At 39.1% G+C, this 27354-nt stretch overlaps 1 protein-coding gene across 2 annotated transcripts in view; it reads left to right on the plus strand.

The window, feature by feature from the left end:
* The window catches only part of LOC150079095 (translocon-associated protein subunit alpha-like), a 175846-nt gene that overhangs the window by 67260 nt on the left and 81232 nt on the right, over positions 1–27354 (plus strand). For both annotated transcript variants that reach the window (XM_090382767.1, XM_090382768.1), the window contains exon 4: positions 15763–15890. In XM_090382767.1, coding sequence (XP_090238893.1) covers positions 15763–15890 — 128 coding nt within the window. The remainder of the gene's footprint in view (positions 1–15762; positions 15891–27354) is intronic.

A 27354-nucleotide genomic window follows, 5' to 3' on the forward strand; every position in this document is an offset into this window, starting at 1 on the left:
GTCACTCACATGCTAGCAAGACTTTTTTGGATTTATTGGATGTTTTCAACAGCAGCATGTTCGAGAGGCAACCAAAGGGAGTAATACTCTTGATCTGATTATCAGCAGTGATTATTCATGCATTAAGAATTTGCAGTTAAAGGAACCACTGGGTGACAGTGATCACAATGTACTGATATGGGAATTACTTAAAGATGTAACTACAATCATGGCTAAAGGGAAGGGCTTTTGCTTTCATAACGGTGACTACAGGGGTCTCAGACAGTTTTTAAATTCTGTACAGTGGGATCAACTGATGATGTTACCAATGTTGAATTCTAAATGAGAAGCCTTCAGGGACTTAATCTTGGAGGCTACTAGGCTTTTCATTCCAACTAAGAAATACTGTTCAAGGGTTAGGCCTAAATGGAAGGCAGATGAATTAACAAGTCTCATGGGAGAGAAGAAAAATGTATGGGATGCATATAAATTATCAGGTGACACAGAAGCCTATGGCAGATATAAGCTTGTCTGTAATCAAGTCAAAAAGGAGGTAGGCAGGCGAAGACAGATTACGAGAAATCTTTGGCAAAGGATGCAAAGAAAAACAACAAAGAGTTCTTTACTTATGTAAATACTAGAAGGAAGGGGATGGATTAGATTGGTCCACTTGATATCGATGGTTCAACTGTTGATGATCATGCTCAGGTAGTTGATAAATTGAATGAGTATTTTGCATATATATTGACACATGAGAAGCTGTTCAATGAGGGGAATACCAGAAGTTTGTCAAACTCTAACAGGGAGCTAAGTGATTTTGTAATAACTGAGGGCAAAGTAGAGGAGAAATTGTTGAAGATAAACATAAGAAAGGCACCTGGGGTGGATGGAATATATCCAGTTATATTAAAGGAAGTAAGCAAACCCTTAGCCATAATTATGTGAGAGCTTCCTTGGACTCGGGAGGTCTCTATGGACTGCAGGTGTGCAAATGTATCACCAATTCAGAAAGGGGGTTCAAAAGATGACACAAGTAACTATAGACCTATTAGTTTAGCTTGTGTTCTGGGAAAAATAATGGAGGCACTGGTTAAAGAAGCCTTGCAGGATTATCTAGAAAAGACTGCAGTAATAGTTAAGACACAGCATGGGATTGTTAAACGGAGGTCTTGTCTGACCAATTTGATTGGATACTATGATGTGGTCCCAAAGCATTAGCATTAGCAAAGGCACCTGATGCAAGAAAGCAAGCTTATATAGCATCATCCAAAAAAAAAAAAAATAAAACCCCTTTATTTCACCATCCACTCACTCCAAATGTTTGTCAAGTTCTACCTTGAATCTATTTAAAATATTAACTTCTACAATGACAGATGGAAGTTTGTTCCAGCAATCAACCACCCGCTGGCTAAAGGCAAACTTCCGCACATCTATCCTACAACCAATTTGAATTTATTCCCTCTCAGGCGATTATTCTGAGCAAGAATCCCATCAGCATTGAGTATGCTCAAACCATGTAATTTGTAAAACTTAAGCCTTTCTTCGTAAGAGCAACCCTTTGTTCCATTCACTAATCTTGTTGCCCTTCTCTGTACTCGTTCCAACAGCTATACATCGTTCTTAAAATGAAGCCTCCAGACCTGTATACAGTACTCAAGGTGTGGTCTGACCACTGTCTTATACAAGGGGACAATCACCTCCTTATCCCTGCTAGAAAAATTCCTGTATATCATTGACAAGACACCATGAGCTACTCTTGCAGACCGCCTGCACTGCTCAGAAAACTTCATATCTGCCTACACAATTACCCCCAGGTCTTTTTCTTTCTCTAAGCACCGTCAGTATGGTACCACAGAGTTGATACATTACTCTGGGATTACTGCTTCCCATATGTAGTACTTTACATTTGTCAATGTTAAACTTCAAAGGAACTGAATGTCAAAAATAATTTTGATATCATATACAGGTCGCCCATCACTAATCCTGCCACCAGTAATCCGGTTCCACCGCTAATTCGGACATAATTTCCGTGAACGTAATTTCAAATTTCCCGGGTTGGTGCACCGATCTGCCGGTACTGTTTTGGTGGCGTTGAAACTCTTTAACCTTGGCAAGCTATTCCCACTTGTTTTTCTGCATTTATTATTATAACCTGCCTAATTATTATTATTATAATTAGCCCTGGTCATGGTTCCAATGCATAAAGGAAGTGCCTCTTGTGGTGTAAATCACAAACACCGTACATTGTACATAACAGATAAAGTTGAACTTCTGAAAAAACTCGACAGCAGTGTGTCTGTGAGAAGTTTCACTCTGGTTAATTGTAAATTCCAGCAATTTCTCTCAGTTCCTCTTATCTTAGTAATTTTCTTTTAGCCATTCCTTTTTAGATTTTTTTTTTTTACAACGCACTTATACAAACTTGCTGAAAAACAACACAATATGATGGATAATACAGCGCACTAATGAACTTGTTTTCACAAAATCTCTAACAATACTGACAAACTTATTACGATGTTTGAAAGTTTAATTTATCGTAATTAGTTTTATTGCAGCACTCGCGGCATGTACAATAAACTAATCACAAATGACTTTCATATGTATGCCGTAATAGTGTCACACCTATGTGGCCGACAAGGCTTCTCAAGAAATAAAGTAACCAACATATGTGGCCACGTTGGTCATATATATACGACATGAAAAAGACTTTTTTTTTATTTCAAGCGAAAAAGCGACAACACTGACATTACAATATTTATTTTATAATTACTAATCAAATTATTTACTAAATATTTTTTGGCCCCTGGGGAATTTTTTTTCTTAACTAGCTTGGCAGTCAATGTGTTAAAGGTAGATGGAGGTGGTTAGCTGTTGGGTAAAATGTATGTGTTAAAATAACCACCGGTGATCCTGCAAACTCACTAATCTGGCACCCCACAGGTCCCAATGCTGCCGAATTAGTGATGGTCGACCTATACTTGGATTTCAGGAAAGCTTTTGTTACTGTTGCACATGCAAGACTGCTGTACAAATTGGAGAGGTATGGCATTAAGGGTAAGTTGCTACAATGATAAAGGGAATGGTTGAGTGGGAGACAACAGAATGGTAATCAATGGACACTGCTCTTCATGGACAAATGTTATTAGTTTAGTTCCCCAGGGTTCAGTGCTGGGCCCATTGTTGTTTTGTTATTCATGAATGATATTGATGAAGGTATATCAGGATTAATGTCCAAGTTTGTAGATGATACAAAAGTTGGTAGGGTTGTTAAAGACAGTATGCTACTGCAACTGGATCTAGATAATTTGAGCAAATGGGCTGAGAAGTGGCAACTAATCCTGCCACCAGTAATCCGGTTCCACCGCTAATTCGGACATAATTTCCGTGAACGTAATTTCACATTGACAAATGCAAAGTACTGCATATGGGTAGCAATAACCCACAAGAAACGTACCAACTGTGTGGTACTACTCTCAGGGAAGTGGAAAGTGAAAAATACCTGGGGGTAATTGTGCTGTCAAATATGAAATTCGCTGAGCAGTGCAGACTTGCTGCCAGGTCAAGTCGTGGAGTCTTGTCAATATATAGGAATTTTGCTAGCAGGGGCAGGGAGGTGATTATCCCGTTGTACAAGGCAATGGTCAGGCCACACCTAGAGTACTGTGTACAGGTCTGGAAGCCTCATTTTAGGAAGGATTTAGAGTTGCTAGAATGAGCACAAAGGAGGGCAACAAGATTGGTGACGGGAACAAAGTGTTGCTCTTACCAAGAAAGGCTTAAGTTCTGCAAATGGCAGTGCCTGGAGAGTAAGCACCTGCAAGGTGATCTGATTGAGGTGTGTAAGGCCTTGAATGGGTTGAGCAAGCTGAATGTTGAGACGAGAATCTTGTTCAGATTAAGAACCTGAGGGGGCATAGATTCAAATTGAGGAAAGACAGTTGTAGAATAAATGTGCGGAAATTTGCCTTTAGCCAGCGGGTGGTTGATTGGTGGAAAAGACTTCCATCTTTTGTTGTGGAAGTTGATAGCCTAAATAAATTTAAGGCTGAGCTGGACAGGGATTTGGAATGAATGGGAGAATTTTTTTTTTTTTTTTTTTTTTTGCTGATGCTGCATAAGCTTGTTCTTGCATCGTATGCCCCTACTAATGCTAATGTAAAGGAAACTGCCAGTTGAATTTCATCTGACTAAGGAATTTATATATGTGTTCTTAATTTATAATATTTTCTTGGGTATCTTTGTTACAGAGGAAGTACTTAGTACAGACGAAGTAATGATATTCTGAGAGCCACAAAGAGTATTACAGCTTATATTTGTGTTTAATTGGTTATAAATGTAGTCTTGCTGAAGTGCTGATAACTGTTTGCATTTAATGTAGTGCTAATCTTTCTATCTTAAATGCTACTGTGCCTAACTTAATCAATTGTTAATTGAACTGGCCAACAAAAAAAAAAATTGGGAAGTGTGTGGGCAGTTTAGATCTTTCTTCTATTAATTTGACTATTCATGATGTATTCTGTAGTAAGAAAAGGTGTGGACATGTTGTATGAAGTAATGAAATTTTTGAATATGGTGTACACGTGGCAAGAATATTCCTAGCTTCTTGATATAACATGGCCTTGACAATCCCCCCAACCACATATGCACTACCCAGGCTCCCCTCCAGTCACTATCTGACAGAGTGGAGGCAGCAAGATTATACACTAGCTGATCCAGATGCCTCCTAGGGATTATCAGTAGTTTCTGTCCAGTGGACTAAATACCAACCGGTCTGCAAACACCATTTTAAGATGTAAGGAAGATTAGATCTCGCCATGATGCTCCTCATAACCTCAAAAGACACGAATCATACTATATGATGGGAGAGATGGAGATTGCCGGAACTTTGCTCTGGAGACTAAACACTGGTTTCACTCTTCAATAAGCAAACCATTCTGCTTCCAATAAGCAAAGTGGTGGTATTGCATCACTTCATGCAAGTAATCTACTACCTATTATTGCCTGGTAACACAGAGGGACTGCATTTCTCTGTGTGGTGTGGCCACTATACCTTTATCCCTGCTTACATTGATTCACACCTGGGTAGTCACCTCCAGTATACTAGGTAGCATATTTCAGGACATGCACATGGGTGTTATACCCAGGATTACTAACAGTTCCACCATCATGCAGGTGCTAGCAGAGGATTTGGTTGTTTCAGAATGACTGAACTATGCCAAAATTCGGTCACTTGATTCAAATATCACAAGATTATATCAGTGTTTTAGGATCCCAGGTAGCAAGCCAAAGCTTGTTACACCTGAGAGAATGTCGGTAATAGCCTCAAGGGCATTATGTATAGTGATGATGTAGCTGATATGCATATCTAAAAGCTTTGCTTTTAATGAATATTTCAGATAACACTTCACTTTCTTATAGCACATAAGATAATTAGTGATAATGATATTACTTGTTTACAAAATGCTGGAAACAAAGGTGGTATGTAGTTGAAAGCAAGTTGTTTGTGCTTAAGTTGTATTACCCTTAATTTTTAAGGCAATAGTTTGAAATTGTAATGAATTGAATTGAAATATCAAACAGTGATAAATTAGAATAGCTAATTAGAATGGATATAACTTTAATTGAAAAATGTTTGATTTACTTTGCCTCCTTTGTTCACATATAAATACTGCTACTAAATAAATAAGTAAATAAATAATCATTTATTACCACAAAATACAGGCAAGTTCATCATGGTCTTGTTGCTAGGGTTTGAAAATTAACTTTTAGATTTATGGATAAATAACATATTAATGATTTTTGGTACAATAGACCTTGATGGCTTATTTGATGGCATTATTTTATACACAGCAATTAGGTGCATATTTAGGTAATGTTTGGTATAGTTTAGTGGCTTTGTAAATGTGTCCATTAACAAATGAAAGTTTCTGTGATTAGTAGGAAGTAGCAAACAGACAGGGGGCTTGCAAATGGCTGGTGATTGTGATTGTGGGGCACTTCTCTGGCAGGACTTTGAGTGATGCAGTCTTCATCTATTTTGGATCAGGTTGGCTATTTGCATATAAGCTTATGCCAAATTAATTATTATTGCTGGATCTGATAGTAATTTTCTTTGGAGTTCTGTTCAAAAGTTTGCTACTTCGCACCAATGATACATAAACCTTTGTTCATTAATGGGTTCATTTACAAAGTCACTGAATCATTATTCCAGGTTCATCCTTGCTGCCAGCAACATGCAAGCTACCCTTGCCACCTAATGAGAATCAATCACCAGAAGCAAAACTTCACAGTCCTTTTTTACTTTTTTTTATTATTATTATTATTTACGTTATTATTTTAATGGAGATATCCCTCTTACTTTGTTATGCTCCTGTCTCCCTAGATTTTTGATTTCTTGTCTACTTTTTCTTTCTTTCTTTTTTGCTGATCCCATATTTTTTTTTTTTTATCGTATGATGTGAGCAATACACGAAGGAACCAGTTTCTTCCTGCTTCTTTCGTGTATCATGGCCGCGAGATCCAACCGGATAGTGCGGCACCATCGTGATATTCAAGCCCAAGGCGGGATTCGAAACCGTGACCTTTGGTTTGCCAGGCAGGCACTTTACCCACCCGGCTATCCCATATTTATTGAAGTACACGGTAGGATTGCCTTCTTTAGGAATCATCTGTTGTATAATCCTTGTCTATGGGTGCAGTTGGATGGGTTTGGTTCAGCTGCTATTTTCTTCCTATGGCAAGGACAGTAATCAGATGATTGTGGAGTACTATATCAACCGGGCTAAGGGGCCATTTGACGACAGAATAATATAGCATGGCAATGTGCTAATAGTATCTATACTTTTCATCACAAATTCATATGGTGACTTGCGAATTTTCCCTTTGGAAATGCCTAACGAATAAATCAATATTTGATTTCTGTAGTATTTGCTAGAGACAAATTTGTGACAGGCAGTTCTGTAGTAATTAATTAGCATTAGCATTAGTAGAGGCATATGATGCAAGAAAGCAAGCTTATTCAGCATCAGCCAAAAAAAAAAAAAAAACCCTCTCCCATTTCACCCCTCCGTTCGTTCGAAATACCTGTCCAGTTGAGCTTTAAATTTGTTTAGGCTATCAACTTCAACAACAAGTGATGGAAGTCGGTTCCACCAACCAACCACCCGCTGGCCAAAGGCAAATTTCCGCACATCTATCCGACATCCGTCCTTCCTCAATTTGAATTTATGCCCTCTGAGGTGATTATTCTGAGAAAGATGAAGAATCCCATTGGCATTGAGCATGCTCAAACCATTCAAAGCCTTATACACCTCTATCAGATCACCTCGCCGGTGCCTAGTCTCCAGACTCTGTAATTTGCAAAACTTAAGCCTTTCTTCGTAAGAGCAACCCTTTGTTCTATTTACTAATCTTGTTGCCCTTCTCTGTACCCATTCCAGCAGCTCTACATCCTTCTTGAAATGAGGCCTCCAGACCTGTATACAGTACTCAAGATGTGGCCTAACCATTGCCTTATACAAGGGAATAATCACCTCCTTATCCCTGCTAGAAAAATTCCTGTATATCATTGACAAGACACCATGAGCTACTCTTGCAGCTCGTCTGCACTGCTCAGAGAACTTCATATCTGCCTGCACAATTACCCCCAGGTCCTTTTCATTCTCCACTACTGTCAGTGTAGTACCGCAGAGTTGATACATTGCTCTGGGGTTACTGTTACCCATATGTAGTACTTTACATTTGTCAATGTTAAACTTCATTTGCCACCTCTCAGCCCATCTGTTCAACCTTTCCAGATCCTGTTGCAGCAGCATAGCGTCAGTAGTGTCCTTAACGACCCTGCCAACCTTTGTATCATCTGCAAACTTAGACATTAAACTTGATATCCCATCATCAATATCATTCATAAACACCGAAAACAACAATGGACCCAACACTGAACCTTGAGGAACTCCACTAATAACATTAGTCCACGTTGAGCAGTGTCCATTGATTACCACTCTCTGTCTTCTGAGAGTGGTAATCAATGGACACTGCTCAACGTGGACTAATGTTATTACCACTCTCAGAAGACAGAGAGTGGTAATCAATGGACACTAGTTGAAGTGCAGAGTTGGTGAATAGTCTGTTCATTTGTTGGAGTCTGTTCAATTTAGTGTTGATCCTTGTTCTGGTTTGGATGCAATTGGGATGTTTAGAGAAACAGTCACTTCTGAGCATTGCTTAGAAGTGAGTTTCTCTAAACTTTTGGTACATTTGCTGTCTGGATATTATGAATGGAAATCCTGATTTGGGGTTTTTGCCATCTTAGGATCAAGCATTTTAAGGGAGAGCAATTTTCTGTATTGTAGCTTGTGGAGCTCCAGACCATATTTCTGTTCCACATGTAAGGATGACTGCTGCATTGCTTATTGGAATTGTTCTTCATTAATCAGCCATTTGGCTTTTTGAATTTGTTCACCACATGTGCATAGTGTTAGGAAAAGGAGAGATTCTTGTCTAAGATTACACCCAAATCTTTGTAAAAGTCTACTTTTGGTACTGGAGTGCCTTGAATACAAATATCCACTGGATTAAGCTTCTTCTGGAAAGTTTCTGTGTGCTTAATATTATTAGCCACACTTAAATAATAATGCTATCTTTCCTCCCCTTAAAATCTGACAATCATTAATTGTTGTTCCCAGCAGACACACCCTGGTTCTAGTCCACCTATCTTTATTACAAAAAAAGTTACCTATTACATGTAGAGACTTTTGGTATGAAGGATAGATGTCAGGGGTGGAGGGCCCCGGGTGCCAAGCGTTATTGTGAACGAGCGATTCTCTGAGCTATTTATAAAGCGTTTTCTCACTGCGACAGTTCTTGTTAATTTGGAAAGTTTTTCTTACGTTTAAAGCTATTTATTGTTAACTTACTCTTACGAATTGTAAGTAAGTTACAGAAAGGAAAACCACCTTTCTTTTTTCTTTCCTTAAACTAACAAACTAACTTACACAGCTTGGTCACTCTAGCGGCACTGCTCCTGCCTCCCCGTGGCGGGGCCGGTAACCTTGGCAGAAAAGGCTCTCTGCCAGGGGCTAAAAGGAGCTGACATGGATCTCAAAGATAGTTATCCATCTGTTGAGCCTCGTGCCTCAACCTGTTCAAGGACAGACCAAACTGATTTTGACACCTCCCATCCTAAGAGACAAAGAACAGAGGTTTCCAAAAAGGAATCACCTCTGTTTCTTATAATACATTCCCAAACAAGTCAACCAATAGGTGCACTTTCTCCATTTCTTATCCAGAAATGCCTCGAGAATGCTGCCGGACCACCTAAAATGGTGAAAAGACTCCGTTCCGGAGATCTATTTATAGAGACTATGAATAGTAGACACTCTGAAGCCCTACTAAGAATCCCAAAATTTGCGAATATTCCTGCCACAGTAACTCCACATGCCACCCTAAATTCATCCAAAGGAGTGCTCTCTGAGTGGGACTTATTAAATGTTACTGAAGAGGAATTAGTCCAAGAGCTACAAGACCAAAAAGTTATACAGGCAAAGCGAATTAAAATCAAGAAGGATGGTGAACTGGTTCCGACACGCAGTGTTATACTGACCTTTTCAACACCAATTCTTCCAGCTACAGTTAAGGCTGGATATCTGAACTGTCATATCCGACCTTATATCCCTAATCTGCTCAGGTGCTTCAAGTGCCAAAAATTTGGCCATGCCCAAACAGTGTGTAGAGGGGTTTCAGTGTGCCCCAACTGTGGATCCAAGGAACACACTCAGACAGACTGCCCAGCACAAACACCAGGTAGCCATCCAGCTTACTCAAAAGTTTGTGAAACCTGGAAAACAGGAAAGAAGATACAGAAATACAAAATAGAAAACAAAGTGACTTATCAAGAAGCAAGGAAACAAGTCTTACTCACAGTACTGAAACTCTCATATGCAGCTGCAACACAAAAATACAAATCAGAAGGAACCCAAACTGAAGTGTCCATACCACCAGCTACATCCATCTCCGGCTGGGCTCGGGCTGTTCTAGCGAATCCGCAGGAGTCTCCTAAAGAACAAGTAAAAGACCAAGCAAATAATACCCCAGTCACCGTACCACCAACTATTACTCCATCACGTTCAGATACTGAAAGTCTGAGAAATCTTAAACTGCAAAATACTTTAACTGCAGATATGGAAACCGATAACACCACCAACAATGATGAAACCGTCTTAGAAATACATGCTGAGGAAGACATGGATACTGCACGACCTACTTTCCCGAGAAAAGATAAAATAAAACTGGATCGCCATAAACAGATTGGCTCTAAAAAACAGTCAGAAATACTTCCTACTTCAAAAGCTAAATAATGGATCAATTGATTCAATGGAATTGTAGAGGCCTCCGTAGCAACGTAGACGATATTCACGACTTGATAAATCAGCATCGTCCAGTAGGCATCTGTCTACAAGAAACGAATCTCTCTCCACAAGTGACACTCTCATTGAAAAACTATACTTTGTTCAGGCAAGACAGGATCTCTGCCCATGGGTCACATGGTGGTGTAGCGATAATGATTGACAGTAAAATCCCGTCCAGACGCATTCCTGTACAAACCACTTTAGAAGTAGTTGCAGTATGCCTCGCTCTTGGCAAAACGCTTACTCTTGTATCCATATATATCTCACCAAATCAGAACTGCTCGATAGCTGATCTAGATGATCTTATCTTACAACTACCTTCTCCTTTCTGCATATTGGGCGATTTTAATGCGCATCACCAATTATGGGGATCTTTACATACAGACAACCGGGGATGCACGATAGAGGCTTTTCTTATAAAGCATAACATCACACTGCTGAACACAGGCTCCGACACCTATGTCCATTTTCCAACAGGCTCAACTTCTGCCATAGATCTGTCATTATGCTCACCAATGTTATTTCCAGACTAATCAAAAAAAAATTCGATTGGAGAGTTTCAGAAAATCCATTAAACAGTGACCATTTTCCTATAATCTGCAAGCTCTGCACAAGAAGAAACTTACCAGTAAGTGGTCGAACTAAGTGGAAATTCTCAAAAGCTGACTGGAATAAATATGCATCAAGCGTTACACTAGATGATGATATTATCCATCATCACTCTATAGATGACGCCGTTAAACACATCACAGAACAAATGTTGGCGGCAGCTGCTACTACCATTCCTAAAACTACAATTAAAGGATCCAAACACAAAAATTACTGGTGGAATTCGGCATGTAATGCTGCTAAGAGGGAAAAGAACAAGGCGTGGAATCAGTTCCGAAAAAATCCAACCACTGCCAATCTGATTATCTACAAGAAACTTAAAGCCCAGGCCCGATACATCCGGTGAAAAGCTAAAAAAGAGTCTTGGATTCGTTTTGCTTCATCTGTCACTAAAGACTCAAGTGCAGGACTGATCTGGCGGAAAATAAGATGCCTTACCGGAAAGTCTCCATCAATTCCTTCCTCAATCATCGTGTATAAAGGACAAGAGGTAACCCTTCCCGAGAATATTGCAAACATCCTCGCGGAATCTTTGCTCACCATTCTGCATCAACCTCATATGATCCAACTTTCCTAAAAGCCAAATCAGTAGCTGAAAAATATAAAATAAAATTCAGAACGAAGTCAGCCCTCTCTTATAATGAACCATTTACCATATATGAATTAGAAGAATCTTTAAAAAAATCAGCCAATAGTGCACCTGGTCCAGACGGCATATACTACTTAATGTTAAAAAATCTAAATGAGAGAACTCGTTACTCTCTCCTAAAACTTTTCAACCGAATATTTGTCGCAAATTACTTTCCCCTATCCTGGCGCCATTCTGTAGTTCTACCCATTCCAAAACCAGGAAAAGACCAATCAGACCCGCACAATTATAGACCAATTTCACTTACTAAGTGAAATTGGTAAGACTCTGGAAAAAATGGTACATCGTCGCCTTATCTGGTATCTGGAAACTCAAACTACTGTGAACAACGATCAGTTTGGTTTTCGTAAAAACAGATCTACCTTAGACCTTATGATAAAGGCTGAGGCAAATGTGTGAAATACATTCATAAAAAACGAACATTTGGTTATGGTGAGCTTAGATATAGAGAAAGCCTTTGAAACTACGTGGCGTCATGGCATCCTTCGTGACCTGCATGCCCTAGGATTAAAAGGACATTTACCAGCATTAATTCAGAGCTTTCTCGAATATCGAACTCTGCAGGTCTGTTATCGAGGTACTCTCTCCAAAATCTACAAACAGGAGGAAGGAGTCCCACAAGGGTCAGTCCTTAGTGCCACACTCTTCGCAGTTAGAATACACACTCTAACAACAATCATACCGAATTCGGTAGAAACTTATCTTTATGCCGATGACCTCACTATATCCAGTCACTCACAAAATATGTACTCTATTGAAAGGAAACTCCAACTATCAATAAATAAAATACAAACGTGGATGTCACAAAATGGTTACAGACTGTCAGCAGAGAAAACTGTTGCTATACACTTCTGCAAGAAGCGAAAACTGCACCCTGATCCTGAATTGCGACTGGGAAATCATGCTATTCCAGTCAATGACAATATTAAATTCCTAGGTTTAATATTGGACAAGAAATTAAACTTCCTGAAACACATACAGCATGTACGAACTATTTGTTTGAAGAAAATGAATATTCTTAGAGTGCTTTCTGCGATGTCATGGGGAGCTGATCGACTCTCTCTTCTTCACCTGTATAAAACTATAATCCGATCCAGACTAGACTATGGTGCACCTGTATATGACTCAGCTAGAAAATCAGCATTACAGTCCCTAAATACCATTCAACATAATGCACTTAGAATAGCTCTAGGTGCCTTCCGAACGTTGCCAGTCCAGAGTCTTTACATTGATGCACATGAACCTCCATTATCGTTTCGGAGGCAGATGCTGCTGCTTACGTATGCTGCTAAACTTCGGAGTATGCCCTCACATCCCATCTGGCCTTACATGTTTACTCCTTCTTTCCAAAATTTATACAGAAATAAACCAAATGAAAATAAACCTGCTGGAATCAGATTGAAGGATGTTACACAGAATTGGAGTGTCCCACTAGACAATAACCACCCCGACACCGGAGAAATTGAGCCTCCATGGTCCACTTTCAAACCTTTATTCGATGAATACTTTCAAAAGTGGGGAAAACAGGCGTTGGACCATCAAAATATACAGCAGCTACATTCAACTCATGCATCAGCAAACACTCACTGTCTTCAAATATATACTGATGGATCCAAATCTGATACAGATGTAGGTGCTGCAGTAGTCCTTCCCACTTGTGTAATCTCCAAAAAACTTTTCCCAAGTTGCAGTATTTACACCGCTGAACTCTATGCAATACAAATGGCTTTCAAACACGTCAACAACAGGTCTAATGAAGAAATTATAATCTATACCGATTCCTTGAGTGCAGTAACTTCTATACAACGTAAATGTCCGAACTCTCATCCTATTCTGAAAGAAATCAGAGCTCAGCTAATCAATCTCGCAAAATATAACACAGAGGTAAGGTTCTGCTGGATTCCTGGGCATGCTGGAATCCAGGGAAATGAGAAAGCAGATCAAGCAGCAAAAAATCCAGTCAACCCCGTATCTTCACTTGCCTCGATTCCTTATATGGACTGTAAACTTATCATAAAACAGTTATGTATTGACCAATGGACATCAGTATGGCAACAACAGACCCAAAAGATCCAAATAAAGAAAAAAGCCACAGAACTGGAAATCTAGTTCACGATTAAACAGACGAGAAGAGGTTGTCCTTGCAAGGACATGCATTGGTCATTCCTATCTCACCCACCTCCATTTGTTGACAGGGGATGAACCTCCTCACTGTCGTCATTGTTCCGCCCTACTTACAGTGAAGCACATTCTCCTCGAGTGTCCTTACAATCATGCTGCCCGATTAACAAATTTTAAATCGGTTTTAACCCAAAACAATTCATTAGAGATGAACCACATTCTCAGTGATGACGCAAATCTATCCGATTTATTTAGTTTTTTAAAACAAATTCATTTATATGAACTTATCTGACATATGATTGAAAAAAAAAAAAAAAAAATCATTTGCACGATTACTGTGACAGGCACAATTTGGCCTCAGTTGCCCTTGTGCCAATAAACTTCCATTTAAACCAACCAGGGGTGGAGAGGGTAAGGAGTGTTTTAGAGGGAGTGGGCTGTGGTATGTTCAGAGGAATTGTTAATGGTATTAAGAAGTGGATCACACATGTATGGATATATTCCCAAGCACTGGGCAAAGAAGGCTGAAGTTAGTTTGAATGGGAGAGCAGAGCAAAAGAGAAGAGGAAAGACTGTAAAGAGACTGAGCTTGATGGTAAGAATCACATGGAAAGACTTGACTTGTTCAACCTTAAGTCTGAGTATGTGTTCATTAAGCCCAGTATTATCACTCTTTCTGATGTGAAGGCAGAGTAGCTTTGCTCTTCTAGCAAGGAGCACAGAAGGCAAGTTGTGGAAGGGGGGCTACTTGGTTTTAGTGTTAGCTGGGGAGATGATTGGCTGCTCTTAGGAGAGTGAGGTTGAGGGGAGGAAATGGGAGTCTGAGGAAGGGAGATTAGTTGACTAAGCAGGGGTAATCTGAGAGAATGAAAGATTTGGTGATTTAGGCTTGGATTTTTTGCAGTTGATGCACTTTCATTTTAGGTGATTAGAAGAGCTTAGGTATTTTAAATCTTTTTAGTTGAAATAATTTCACGAAGGATTTTGACAAATGCCCGTAGTCTATCCAGATGCTTAACGAGTTGCAGATTTCTGTTTTGAGAGGAATATTTTTAATGACAACAGGAAAGATGTGACACTAACATAGATAAAGGTGCTTAGTACTTAAAGTGAAGATCTTGAGAGGGGGTAAAGCATGCCAGCCTGGAGACAGGAGCTTGCTACTTACAGAGTTTAATACTTGGTACAATGACCTTGACTTAGGTTTTAATGGTGCACCTTCATAGACAAAATCAATCTCCTATGCCAGAACAGTTTGTTGGAATTGTGAAAGAAATTACTGAAAGGTCAGAGAACTTTATTTTATTGATTACCAGTGTGCTTGAATAGTATAAGCAAGTCAAAGGCAAATGTGGGAATATTCACAGGATTTTAGGAATTACTGCAGATTCAATCAGGAGCACTGAAACCAAATATTGACATGGTTGACACATACACATTAGTATTATCAATTAAGAAGTCAGTGTTTTTAATCAGGATTGCCCAACTTCTGATCAAAGACCAAAATAAAACCCAGCCATATATTCTGGTGTTGTTGGAAGGTTCTGTTCTGATATTTGATTTTATTTGTCATTGAACAACATGATCACCCATACTCAGTGCAGTTCTGTTCAGTACTATTTCATTGTATTGTAATAGCAGTAACACTATATTTTCACAGTGTGATAATGGCTGCGATAGCTTCCATCACAACCTCTTTGCATTAACTTTTTAACAGCTTGTTTGAAATATATATATTTTTTGTTGAAATTTTAGGATAAGTTCAACACCTGAAGAAATTTAATATTAAAAGCAAATAAACAAATATTTAGAAATTTTTGCAAGCCATACAACATCATCTAAAGAGGGCTCCACATGGCCTGTGAACTGCCAATTATACAGCCCTGGTTTAAATAAATCATCTTAACATTAATAATGATAATAAATAAAAAAGAGCATTATTGTTATTTCTCTTTATTTTATTTATTTATTATTATTTATTTTATTTTTCTGTTGTAGATTTACCTGCTGGAAAAGATGTTAATTTTTTAGTAAGTTTTGCCAATAGAGGTTCAATGGATTTCATTGTGGAAAATATGGATGCATCATTTCGATATCCAATGGATTTTAATTTTTATATCCAAAATGTAAGTTACAATATGTAAAAATTTAAATTTAAATTATTTGTGGGATTTGGCAATTTTCAGAACAAAGTAGTCACATACAAATGCTAAAATTTGACTTCAGTTTCTTACTTTTAATCTGTTGGTGATAGTGTCAACGTTCTAAAGAGACAAGAGGGGTACTGTTTACCACCAGAACCACAAATTTCCTGTTTTTTTTTTTTTTTTTTTTAATTTCTGAAAAAAAGTATGCCTGTTTTGAATTCTGCTTGCGGTGTACCAGTGCTTCACCTTTTGCTAACATATTGCAATACTTATTAAATGCAGTTTTTTTGTCTTTTTAAATGAAAAATATGTAAATATAAAAATGTTTTTAACACTCATTATTTTCAGAAAAAGAAAACTTTTAATTCTGTTGGGGTGGGAGATGGAGAAGAAACAACATAAATGTGAAACTATTAATCTCTTCCATTTTCAATTTTATAAAACTGTTTAATGTAGAAATTCAGCATTACACATGAATATTCATTCCTGCTTATTAGCATTAGTAGGGGCATATGATGCAAGAAAGCAAGCTTATATAGCAGCCAAAAAAAAAAAAAAAAAAAAAAAAAAACCCTTCCCATTTCACCCATCCATTCATTCAAAATATTTGTCTAGTTCTGCCTTGAACTTATTTAAGTTGCTGACCTTCACTACAACAGATGGAAGTTTGTTTCAACTATCAACCATCCACTGGCTAAAGGCAAATTTCCACACATCTGTTCTACAATTGTCTTTCCACCCGCCATGAGGAAGCTTTCATAATTATGGCTAAGGGTTTGCTTATTTCCTTTGCTGCCTCCTTTAATATAACTGGATAGATCCCATCCGCCTCAGCTGCCTTCCTTATATTTACCTTCAACAATTTCTCCTCCACTTTGCTCTCAGTTATTACAAAATCACTTAGCTCCCTGTTAAGAGTTTGATAAACTTCTGGTATTCCTCTCCTTGAATAACTCATCATGTGTGAATGTAGATGCAAAATACCCATTCAGTTTATCAGCTACCTGAGCATCAAAATCAATAGTCAAACAATCTGTTAAGTGGACCAATCTGATTCATCCCTTTCCTTCTAGAGTTTTCGCAAGTAAAAAACTCTCTGCTGTTTTCCTTTGCATCATTTGCCAAAGATTTCTTGGAATCTTCCTTTGCCTGCCTAAGTGACTTGATTACAACAGACTAGCTTATATCTGCCATAGGCTTCTGTGTTGCCTGATAATTTATATCCGTTCCATGCATTTTTCTTCTCTCATATCTTAGTTAATATGAAAAGCCTAGTACTCTCCAAGATAATGTCATCAGTTGATCCCACTGAATAGAATTTAAAAACACTCTGAGACCATTGTAGTCACCTTTATGAAAACAAAAACCCTTCCCCTCACCTCTGACGGTAGTTACATCTTTAAGTAAATCCCACATTAGTACACTGTGATCACTGTCACCTAGTGATTCCTTTATCTGCAGATTCTTAATGCATGAAGAATCCCTGCTGATAATCAGATCAAGAGTATTACTCCCTATGGTTGCCTCTCGAACATGTTGCTGTAGAAAACAGCTATCCAATAAATTCACGAAAGTCTTGCTAGTGTGCGAGTGACCAATCCACAAGTTCCAGTCAATATCTGGAAAGTTAAAATCCCTCATTATAAGACATTCTGATTTACTGGCCCACTTTTTTTTTTCTCTGCACAATTGTTCATTATACTCATTAGATTCATTAGGCTTATAACACACACCTACTCTCAGTTTCCCTTTCCCTGTGCTTATGTCACACCACACAGACTAAACATTGCACTGTCCACCCATGTCAACTTGATGCCCTTCTTAGATTTTGTGTTTTTTAACTAACAGCATACCCCTACTCCCTTCCTATCTTTTCTGTACACATTGTACTCCCCAAATTACAATTTTGCATTGCTTATATCCATGTGGCACCATGTTTCTGATATCCCAACAATATCCGCTTTTGATATCTTAACCAGAACTTAAAATTCATCAAATTTATTTACTATATTCCTAGCATTGGTGTACATGCAAGTATACATACACCCATTCTTACTCTTAGTTACTCTAACACAATTCATGTATTTACTTGTTCCATGATGACTCCCAGCAGCCCTTGAAATCCCCAGTACCTCGCTTTGCCGGATACTCCAATAGAAGCAGTGCAAGAACCACTTTTACCTCTTCCTGTGGCTACCATTACTCTTTTCGTCTGTGAATCCATCCAAGCTAGCAGTTTTCTGACCCATCTAACACTGCCTTGATACCATCAGCAAATATTCTTGCACCCTTCTGTTTAAATGTATCCTGTCCCCGTAGAAACAATCTCTCCTGTTAACAAGCACTGACCACACTGAGAAAAATTTTACCCCACGAGCCTTGCACAATCTCTCCAGGGCTGAATTGATTGACAAGGTTCTCATCATATACTTCCTCCTATCACGTCTGGGCAGAATTGCAGACACTTTCAAATTTAACCCTAACTCTCGACTTTTGTTCAACGTTGACCTGTACTTATTATTTTTTATTATTATTATTAGCCATATGGTGCAAGAAAGCTTGAGGCTTATGCTGCACCAGCCAGAAAATATTCCAGAGTTACCCTGAGAGAGAGAGAACAAGAGTCAGAAGTAGAAAGGAATCACCAAGAAAGAGAAGAAGCCAGGGTCCCAAGCTGATATCCAGCTTAGGACCCTGGGTGTGCCAAGCCCATACTCACCAGATTCAAGCCCCTGGGGTGTTTATTAAGTCCACAGATCTCCTACTCTTAATGTCATTAGTGCCAACGTGTACAACAATATCACCCTTTGTGCCCTTAAAAGATGATATTTGCTTTACAACATCATCAACTTTTGCCCCTGGCAGACATATTATATGTATGCATAAATAAATAAATAAATTAATTAATAAAAAATATATATATAATTAATTAATAAAAAACATTCTGATAAAAATCATACTTTCCCAGTAATATACAAGGTGTGGCAGTAAAGTCCTTGGACTAGTGCTGCTGCAGTCATGTTTGAGGTTAAAAATAAATGGAAGTGGTATGTTGTACTTCAAACTTCCTCCAACAGATGGTGGTTCAGAGATTGTTCAGTAGGCTGACACATTGTAAGTAACCTGTCAGTCTACTGACAGGTTACTTGCAACCACCAGTTTCATTAGTAGCATTAATGTTCTATGTCATGATTTTGCAATGGAGCAACGAACAAATGTAAAATTTTGCTTTAAAGTGGGAAAATCTGCATCAGAAATGTATGAAATATTAAAAACTTTATGGTGCTGAAACATTGTCTTACCAGTGTGATGGAATAGTATAAGCAAGTCAAAGGCAGATGTGGGGATGTTCACAATCACCCATGAAGTGGGCATCCATCAACAGCTTGAAATGAGGACAGTGTTACAAAAGTTAAGGAAATTGTGGAAGAGATTGTCAGTTGACACTCAGAATGATGACTGATAAATTGGTTATGAATAAGATGATGATTTGTCAAATTCTGCATAAAGGTTTAGGGAAAAGGAAGGTCTGTGCAAAATTTGTACCTCACAGATGTGCAGAAGCAACACACAGTGTCATCATGTGAAGACTTCATCCAGACTTGTGAAGAAAATCCTAATTTCCTTGTCTGTATTATCACTGGAGATGTGTTGGGTGTTTCAATACAATCCAGAGATAAAGCATCAGAGCATGCAGTGAACTTCAGAATAATCACCAAGGTTCAAAAAGTTTCATTTACAGAAGTCCAGGATGAAGCCAGTGCTGATCATGTTTTTCAACAAGGAATTTGTACAAATTCACAAGGAATTTATACCTGAAGGGGAGAGAGTCAATGTTGCATTCTGTGTACAGGTGCTTCAAAGGCTATTGATGTACATTTCCCAGCCGAGGCTGCCATTTCGAGAGAAAGGCAGCTGATTCTTATTGAACAACAATGCCCCTGCCTATTTTGCACTCGTGAAGATATTTCTGATGAAACATGCATTGTACAGATCAGCCATCCACCCTACTTTCCAGATCTGTCACCAGTAGACATCCATTTCCCCCTTTTCTCAAGGTGAAAACTGCCCTCAAAGGAAAGCGATTTCTGGATGTTGAGATCATAAAGAAAAACGTAACTACTAAACTGAACGGATCTCTTTGGACACTGCTGACTCTTCAGAAACTTTTAGAATGGTGTAATAAGTGCATTCAATTCACTCCTTCACTTTGTGTACACTTTATTGCCACACACACACACACACACACACACACACACACACACACACACACACACACACACACACACACACACTGATTTTCTAAATTCATTGCAGGTTTTGTTGTCAAAGAGATGTATTTTTCATCCAGTCCTGCCCCTGGTATAACAGAGGCTACATTTTCTTTCTGCAACTGAATTTGGTATTTGTGTCTGCTGGGTCCCCAGCCACACTGGGAATTAGGAGACAGTTTGGTAGACACTACAGCCAAATCAGCAGTAACCCTGAATAACTCTTACCTACTAGTCCCTATATGGATTACTGGCAAGTAATATGAAAGAAACTATTTTCCCATTGGCACCGTACATGGCATGGGCAGGCTGAAAACAAATTAGCAGATTAAGTCTGTAATCGAAAATGATCTAGTCTGCACAGGAATTGTAAAAAGTAATCTTGGATCCAGAGGACACATTCATATCATCTTTTAAGGGCACAAAAGGTGATATAGTTGTACACGTTGGCACTAATGATATCAAGAGTAGGAGACCGGCAGAATTGCTTAACAAGTACAGGTCACTGTTGAAAAAAAGCCGTGAAATAGGGTTGAATTTGAAAGTGTCTGCAATTCTGCCTAGACACGATAGGAGAGAGTATATGATGAGAGCCTTGTCGATCAATTCGGCCCTGGAAAGATTGTGTAAGGCTCAAGGGGTAGAATTTTTTTCAGCCTGGACTGTACTTGTTAACAAGAGAGATTGCTTCTATAGGGATGGGATACACTTAAATAGAAAGGGTGCAAGAATATTTGCTGATGCTATCGAGGCAGTGTTAGGTGGGTCGGAAAACTGCTATCTTGGGGGGGACAAAGAGGAATAGATTAACAGTAGCCACTGGCAGAGGTGAAACAGATTCTTGCACTGCTTCTATTGGAATGAGCAGAAGCCTGAAAAACAAGATGCAGGATATTTCAGAGACTGCCGGGAGTCATTGCGGTACAAGTAAACACATGGGTTGTGTTAGGGTAGCTAAGAATAGAAATAGGTGCATGTATACTTGTGTGTACACCAATGCTAGGAGTTTAGTAAATAAATTTGATGAATTTGAGGTATTGCTCAAAACATCAAAGGCAGATATTGTTGGGATATCAGAGACGTGGTGTCACACAGATATAAGGAATGCAGAACTGGAATTTGGGGAGTACAACGTCTACAGAAAGGATAGACTGGATAGGAAGGGAGGAGGGGTTATGCTATTAGTTAAGAAATACATAAAATCCAAGGAAGTGAAGCCAGTGGACCTCACTGGACAGTGCAGTGTCGAGTCAGTTTGGTGTGACATAAGCATTGGGAGATCAAAAGTGAGAGTAGGAGTGTGCTATAGGCCTAATGACTCTGATGAGTATAATAAGATACTGTACAGGGAAATAGAGTGGGCCAGTAAATCAGAGCATCTTATAATGGGAGATTTTAATTTCCCAGATATTGACTGGAATTTGGGGGCTGGTCACTCACACACTAGCAAGGCTTTTGTGGATTTATTGGATGATTGTTTTCTACATCAGCATGTTCGGGAGGCAACTAGAGGGAAGAATACTCTTGATTTGATTATCAGCAGTGATTCTTCATGCATTAAGAATCTGCAGATAAATGAACCACTAGATGGCAGTGATCACAGTGTGCTGAAGTGGGATTTACTCAAAGAGGTAACTACCATTAGGGGTAAAGGGAAGGGTTATTGCTTTCGTAAAGGCGACTACGATGGACTGAGACAGTATTTAAATTCTATACAGTGGGACCAACTGATGATGTTACCAACGTTGAATTCTAAATGGGAAGCCTTCAAAGAACTTATCTTGGAAGCTACTAGGCTATACATGCCAACTAAGAAATATTGTTCAAGGTTTAGGCCTAAATGGATGTCAGATGAACTGATGAGGCATATGGCAGAGAAGAAACATGCATGGGATACATACAAATTAACACATGACACAGAAGCCTATGATAGATACAAGTTGATCTGTAACCAAGTTACAAAGGAGGTTAGGCAGGCGAAGGCAGATCACGAGAAATCTTTGGCAAGGGATGCAAAGAAAAACAGCAAAGAGTTCTTTACTTATGTAAACTTTAGAAGGAAGGGGATGAATCAGATTGGTCCACTTGATATCGATGGGTCAACTGTTGATGATCCTGCTCAGGTAGCTAACAAACTAAATGAATATTTTGCATCGACATTCACACATGAGGAGTTATTTAGCGAGGGGAAAGCCAGAGGTGTATTCAACTCTAGCAGTAAGCTAGAGAATCTTGTAATAACTTGTAATAAGTGGAGGAGAAATTGGTGAAGATAAACACAAGAAAGGCACCCGGGGTGGATGGGATCTATCCAGTTATATTAATGGAGGCAGCAAAGGAAGCAAGCAAACCCTTAGCCATAATTATGAGAGCTTCCTTGGACTCAGGGGAGGTACCCACAGACTGGAGATGTGCAAATGTCACCCCAATTCACAAAGGAGGATCAAAGGCTGACACAAGTAATTATAGACCTGTGAGTTTAACTTCTGTTCCAGGAAAATTAATGTAGGCACTAGTTAAAGAAGCACTGCAGGATCATTTAGACAAGACTTCAGCTATAGCTCAGACACAGCATGGTTTTGTTAAGGGGAAGTCTTGCCTGACCAATTTGATTGGATACTATGATGCAGTCACAAAGGAACTGGATGCAGGGAATAACTTTGATATTATATACTTGGATCTTAGAAAGGCTTTTGATACTGTTGCACATGGAAGACTGCTGTACAAATTGGAGCAGTGTGGCATTGGAGGCAAATTGCTGCTGTGGATAAAGGGGTGGCTGAGGGGGAGAAGACAGAGAGTGGTAATCAATGGACACTGCTCGTCGTGGACTAATGTTATTAATGGAGTCCCTCAGGGCTCAGTGTTGGGTCCATTATTGTTTTCTGTATTCATAAATGATATTGATGAGGGTATATCAAGCTTAATTAGCATTAGTAGAGGCATTTGATGCAAGAAAGCAAGCTTATGCAGCATCAGCCAAAAAAAAAAAAAAAAAAAAAGTAACATAAATAAATAAAAATAACCACTTCCACTTCACCCCTCTGTTCGTTCGAAATACCTGTCCAGCTGAGCCTTAAACTTATTTAGGCTATCAACTTCCACGACAAGGGATGGAAGTCTGTTCCACCCACCAACCACCCGCTGGCTAAAGGCAAATTTCCGCACATCTATCCTACATCTGTCTTTCCTCAATTTGAATTTATGCCCTCTCAGGTGATTTTTCTGAGCTAGAGGAAGAATCCCATCAGCATTGAGCATGCTCAAACCATTCAAGGCTTTGTACACCTCTATCAGATCACCCCGCTGGTGCCTAGTTTCCAGACACTGTAATTTGCAAAACTTAAGCCTTTCTTCGTAAGAGAACCCCTTTGTCCCATTCACCAATCTAGTTGCCCTTCTCTGTACTCGTTCCAGCAGCTCTACATCCTTCCTGAAATGAGGCCTCCAGGCCTGTATACAGTACTCTAGGTGTGGCCTGACCATTGCCTTATACAAGGGAATAATCACCTCCTTATCCCTGCTAGAAAATTTCCTATATATCATTGACAATACACCATGAGCTACTCTTGCAGCTCGTCTGCACTGCTCAGAGAACTTCATATCTGCCTGCACCACCACCCCCAGGTCCCTTTCATTCTCTACCACTGTCAGTGTAGTACCACAGAGTTGATACGTTGCTCTGGGGTTGCTGTTTCCCATATGTAGTACTTTACATTTGTCAATGTTAAACTTCATTTGCCACCTCGAAGCCCATCTGCTCAACCTTTCCAAATCCTGTTGCAGTCGAAGTTGTTAATGTCGAAGTTTGCAGACGATACAAAGGTAGGCAGGGTTGTCAAGGACACTACTGACACTATGCTGCTGCAACAGGATCTGGAAAGGTTGAGCAGATGGGATGAGAGGTGGCAAATGAAGTTTAACATTGACAAATGTAAAGTACTACACATGGGAAACAGCAACCCCAGAGCAACGTATCAACTCTGTGGTACTACACTGACAGTGGTAGAGAATGAAAGGGACCTGGGGGTTGTTGTGCAGGCAAATATGAAGTTCTCTGAGCAGTGCAGATGGGCTGCAAGAGTAGCTCATGGTGTATTGTCAATGATATATAGGAATTTTTCTAGCTGGGATAAGGAGGTGATTATTCCCTTGTATAAGGCAATGGTCAGGCCACATCTAGAGTACTGTATACAGGTCTCTAGGCCTCATTTCAAGAAGGATGTAGAGCTGCTGGAACGAGTACAGAGAAGGGCAACAAGATTAGTGAATGGAACAAAGGGGTGCTCTTATGAAGAAAGGCTTAAGTTTTGCAAATTACAGTGTCTGGAGACTAGGCACCAGCGAGGTGATCTGATAGAGGTGTATAAAGCCTTGAATGGTTTGAGCATGCTCAGTGCTGATGGGATTCTTCCTCTCGCTCACAATAATCACCTGAGAGGGCATAAATTCAGATTGAGGAAAGACAGATATAGGATAGATGTGCGGAAATTTGCCTTTAGCCAGCGAGTGGTTGGTTGGTGGAACAGACTTCCAACCCTTGTCGTGGAAGTTGATAGCCTAAATAAGTTTAAGGCTCAGCTGGACAGATATTTTGAACGAACAGATGGGTGAAGTGGAAGTGTTTTTTTTTTTTTTTTTTTTTTTGGCTGATGCTGCATAAGCTTGCTTTCTTGCATCAAATGCCTCTACTAATGCTAATGCTAATTTGACACATTCTTTGTTGCTAAGTTTAATGCTTTTTTTTTTTTTAAGCATTAAGCCCATCTTTATTGAGTGTTAAAATTTTATCATGAACAGCATATGTTTTAGCATTTTTGATGATCTGACAGCCATGTATACTCAGTCAGATTTTATTTTACTATGACAGTGTCTGCAGTTTTTTGCTTTTTACAAATTTTAAAATTGTATAAATGTATTTAAATTGTTTTTAGTACCTATGAAATGTTCTTTTGTTTCTTTACTTGTTTTTTTATACACTTTGACATGGAAACTTGTTTCTGGGTTACCACTGGTTTTTAATGTATTTTACATTTGGATTTGATGCATTATGGTCTGTGTGTCTTTACACCATTAAAAATGGGAAAAAACCCCAACAAACTTGGGCTTTCCTCACACCAAATTTGTGTAATATGAGTTGAAGAACATGGAAACATTTCCATATGAATATTCAAGTAATGGAGAAGAGGTATTAAGTTGAATGGAGTGGTGTTCTGATTGCTGTCTATATTTATCTAGTATTTGGCTTGAGCTGATCACACTAATCACAAAAGGAAAAGAAGTTCAAATATCCATTTTTACTGATCAAAAATTTCCTTTTTTCCCTTGTTTCTCACCCCCCTTTTTTAACCAATTGAACTCAGATATTTTGATCTGAGTTGAATTAAGGATTTCCTTTGTTAAAGGGATATAAATTTCTCTATCTGTTAGATAAACCTTGCTAATAAGCATAGATTATAGAATACTTTTTTGCATACTGTTTTATACTGTTATATTTAGTATATATACTGTTATATTTGCGACGTGGAATGTCAGAAGTCGGGATCAAGCAGGAAATTAGAAAATGTTGCAAAAGAACTTTACAACATGAGCATCGATATCCTGGGCCTATGGGAGATGTGATGGCCAGGACAAGGCGAAATGATTACAGTGAAAGGCTAAAAACTCGTATATTCGGTGGAAATGAATATCACAAAGAAGTGGGAATTCTTATCAGGAATGAAAAGATCAAATTCCTAAATGGATACTGGGCTTTTTCAGACAAGTTTGTTTTATCCCAATTTGATATTCTTCCAATACCATTCAACAGGTCTGTGCACCAATGACATCATACACTGATGAAGAATACAAATATTTTCTAGAAGACTTCAATTACATCCTAAACTGGGCCAAATGAAAAGGAGTCAATGTAATTATGGGAGATTTCAATGCCAAAGTTGGAGCAGGCACGGTTAGCATTAGCAATATTAGAGGCGTTTGATGCAAGAAAGCAAGCTTATGCAGCATCAGCCAAAAAAAAAAAAAAAAACACACCACTTCCACTTCACCCCTTTGTTTTTTCGAAATACCTGTACAGCTGAGCCTTAAACTTATTTAGGCTATCAACTTCCACGACAAGGGATGGAAGTCTGTTCCACCAACCAACCACCCACTGGCTAAAGGCAAATTTCCGCACGTCTATCCTACATCTGTTTTTCCTCAATTTGAATTTATGCCCTCTCAGGTGATTATTCTGAGCAAGAGGAAGAATCCCATCAGCATTGAGCTGATGGGATTCTTCCATGGGATTCTTGAGCTGATGCTCAAACCATTCAAGGCTTTATACACCTCTATCAGATCACCTCGCTGGTGCTTTGTCTCCAGACACTGTAATTTGCAAAACTTAAGCCTTTCTTTGTAAGAGCACCCCTTTGTTCCGTTCACTAATCTTGTTGCCCTTCTCTGTACTCATTCCAGCAGCTCTACATCCTTCTTGAAATGAGGCCTCCAGACCTGTATACAGTACTCTAGGTGTGGCCTGACCATTGCCTTATACAAGGGAATAATCACCTCCTTATCCCTGCTAGAAAAATTCCTATATATCATTGACAATACACCATGAGCTACTCTTGCAGCCCGTCTGCACTGCTCAGAGAACTTCATATCTGCCTGCACAACCACCCCCAGGTCCCTTTCATTCTCTACCACTGTCAGTGTAGTACCACAGAGTTGATACGTTGCTCTGGGGTTGCTGTTTTCCATATGTAGTACTTTACATTTGTCAATGTTAAACTTCATTTGCCACCTCTCAGCCCATCTGCTCAACCTTTTCAGATCCTGTTGCAGCAGCATAGTGTCAGTAGTGTCCTTGGCAACCCTGCCAACCTTCGTATCGTCTGCAAACTTGGACATTAAGCTTGATATACCATCATCAATATCATTTATAAATAAAGAAAACAATAATGGACCCAACCCTGAGGGACTCCACTAATAACATTAGTCCACGATGAGCAGTGTCCATTGATTACCACTCTCTGTCTTCTCCCCCTCAGCCACCCCTTTATCCATAGCAGTTATTTGCCTACAATGCCACACTACAGCAGTCTTCCATGTGCAACAGTATCAAAAGCCTTTCTAAGATCCGAATATATGATATCAAACTTATTCTTTGCATCCTTTGTAATCACATCATA

This window comes from Mastigoproctus giganteus, chromosome 10 (genome assembly GCF_048544385.1).
Source record: "Mastigoproctus giganteus isolate SK-2022 chromosome 10, ASM4854438v1, whole genome shotgun sequence".
NCBI classification, from domain to species: Eukaryota; Metazoa; Arthropoda; class Arachnida; order Uropygi; family Thelyphonidae; genus Mastigoproctus; species Mastigoproctus giganteus.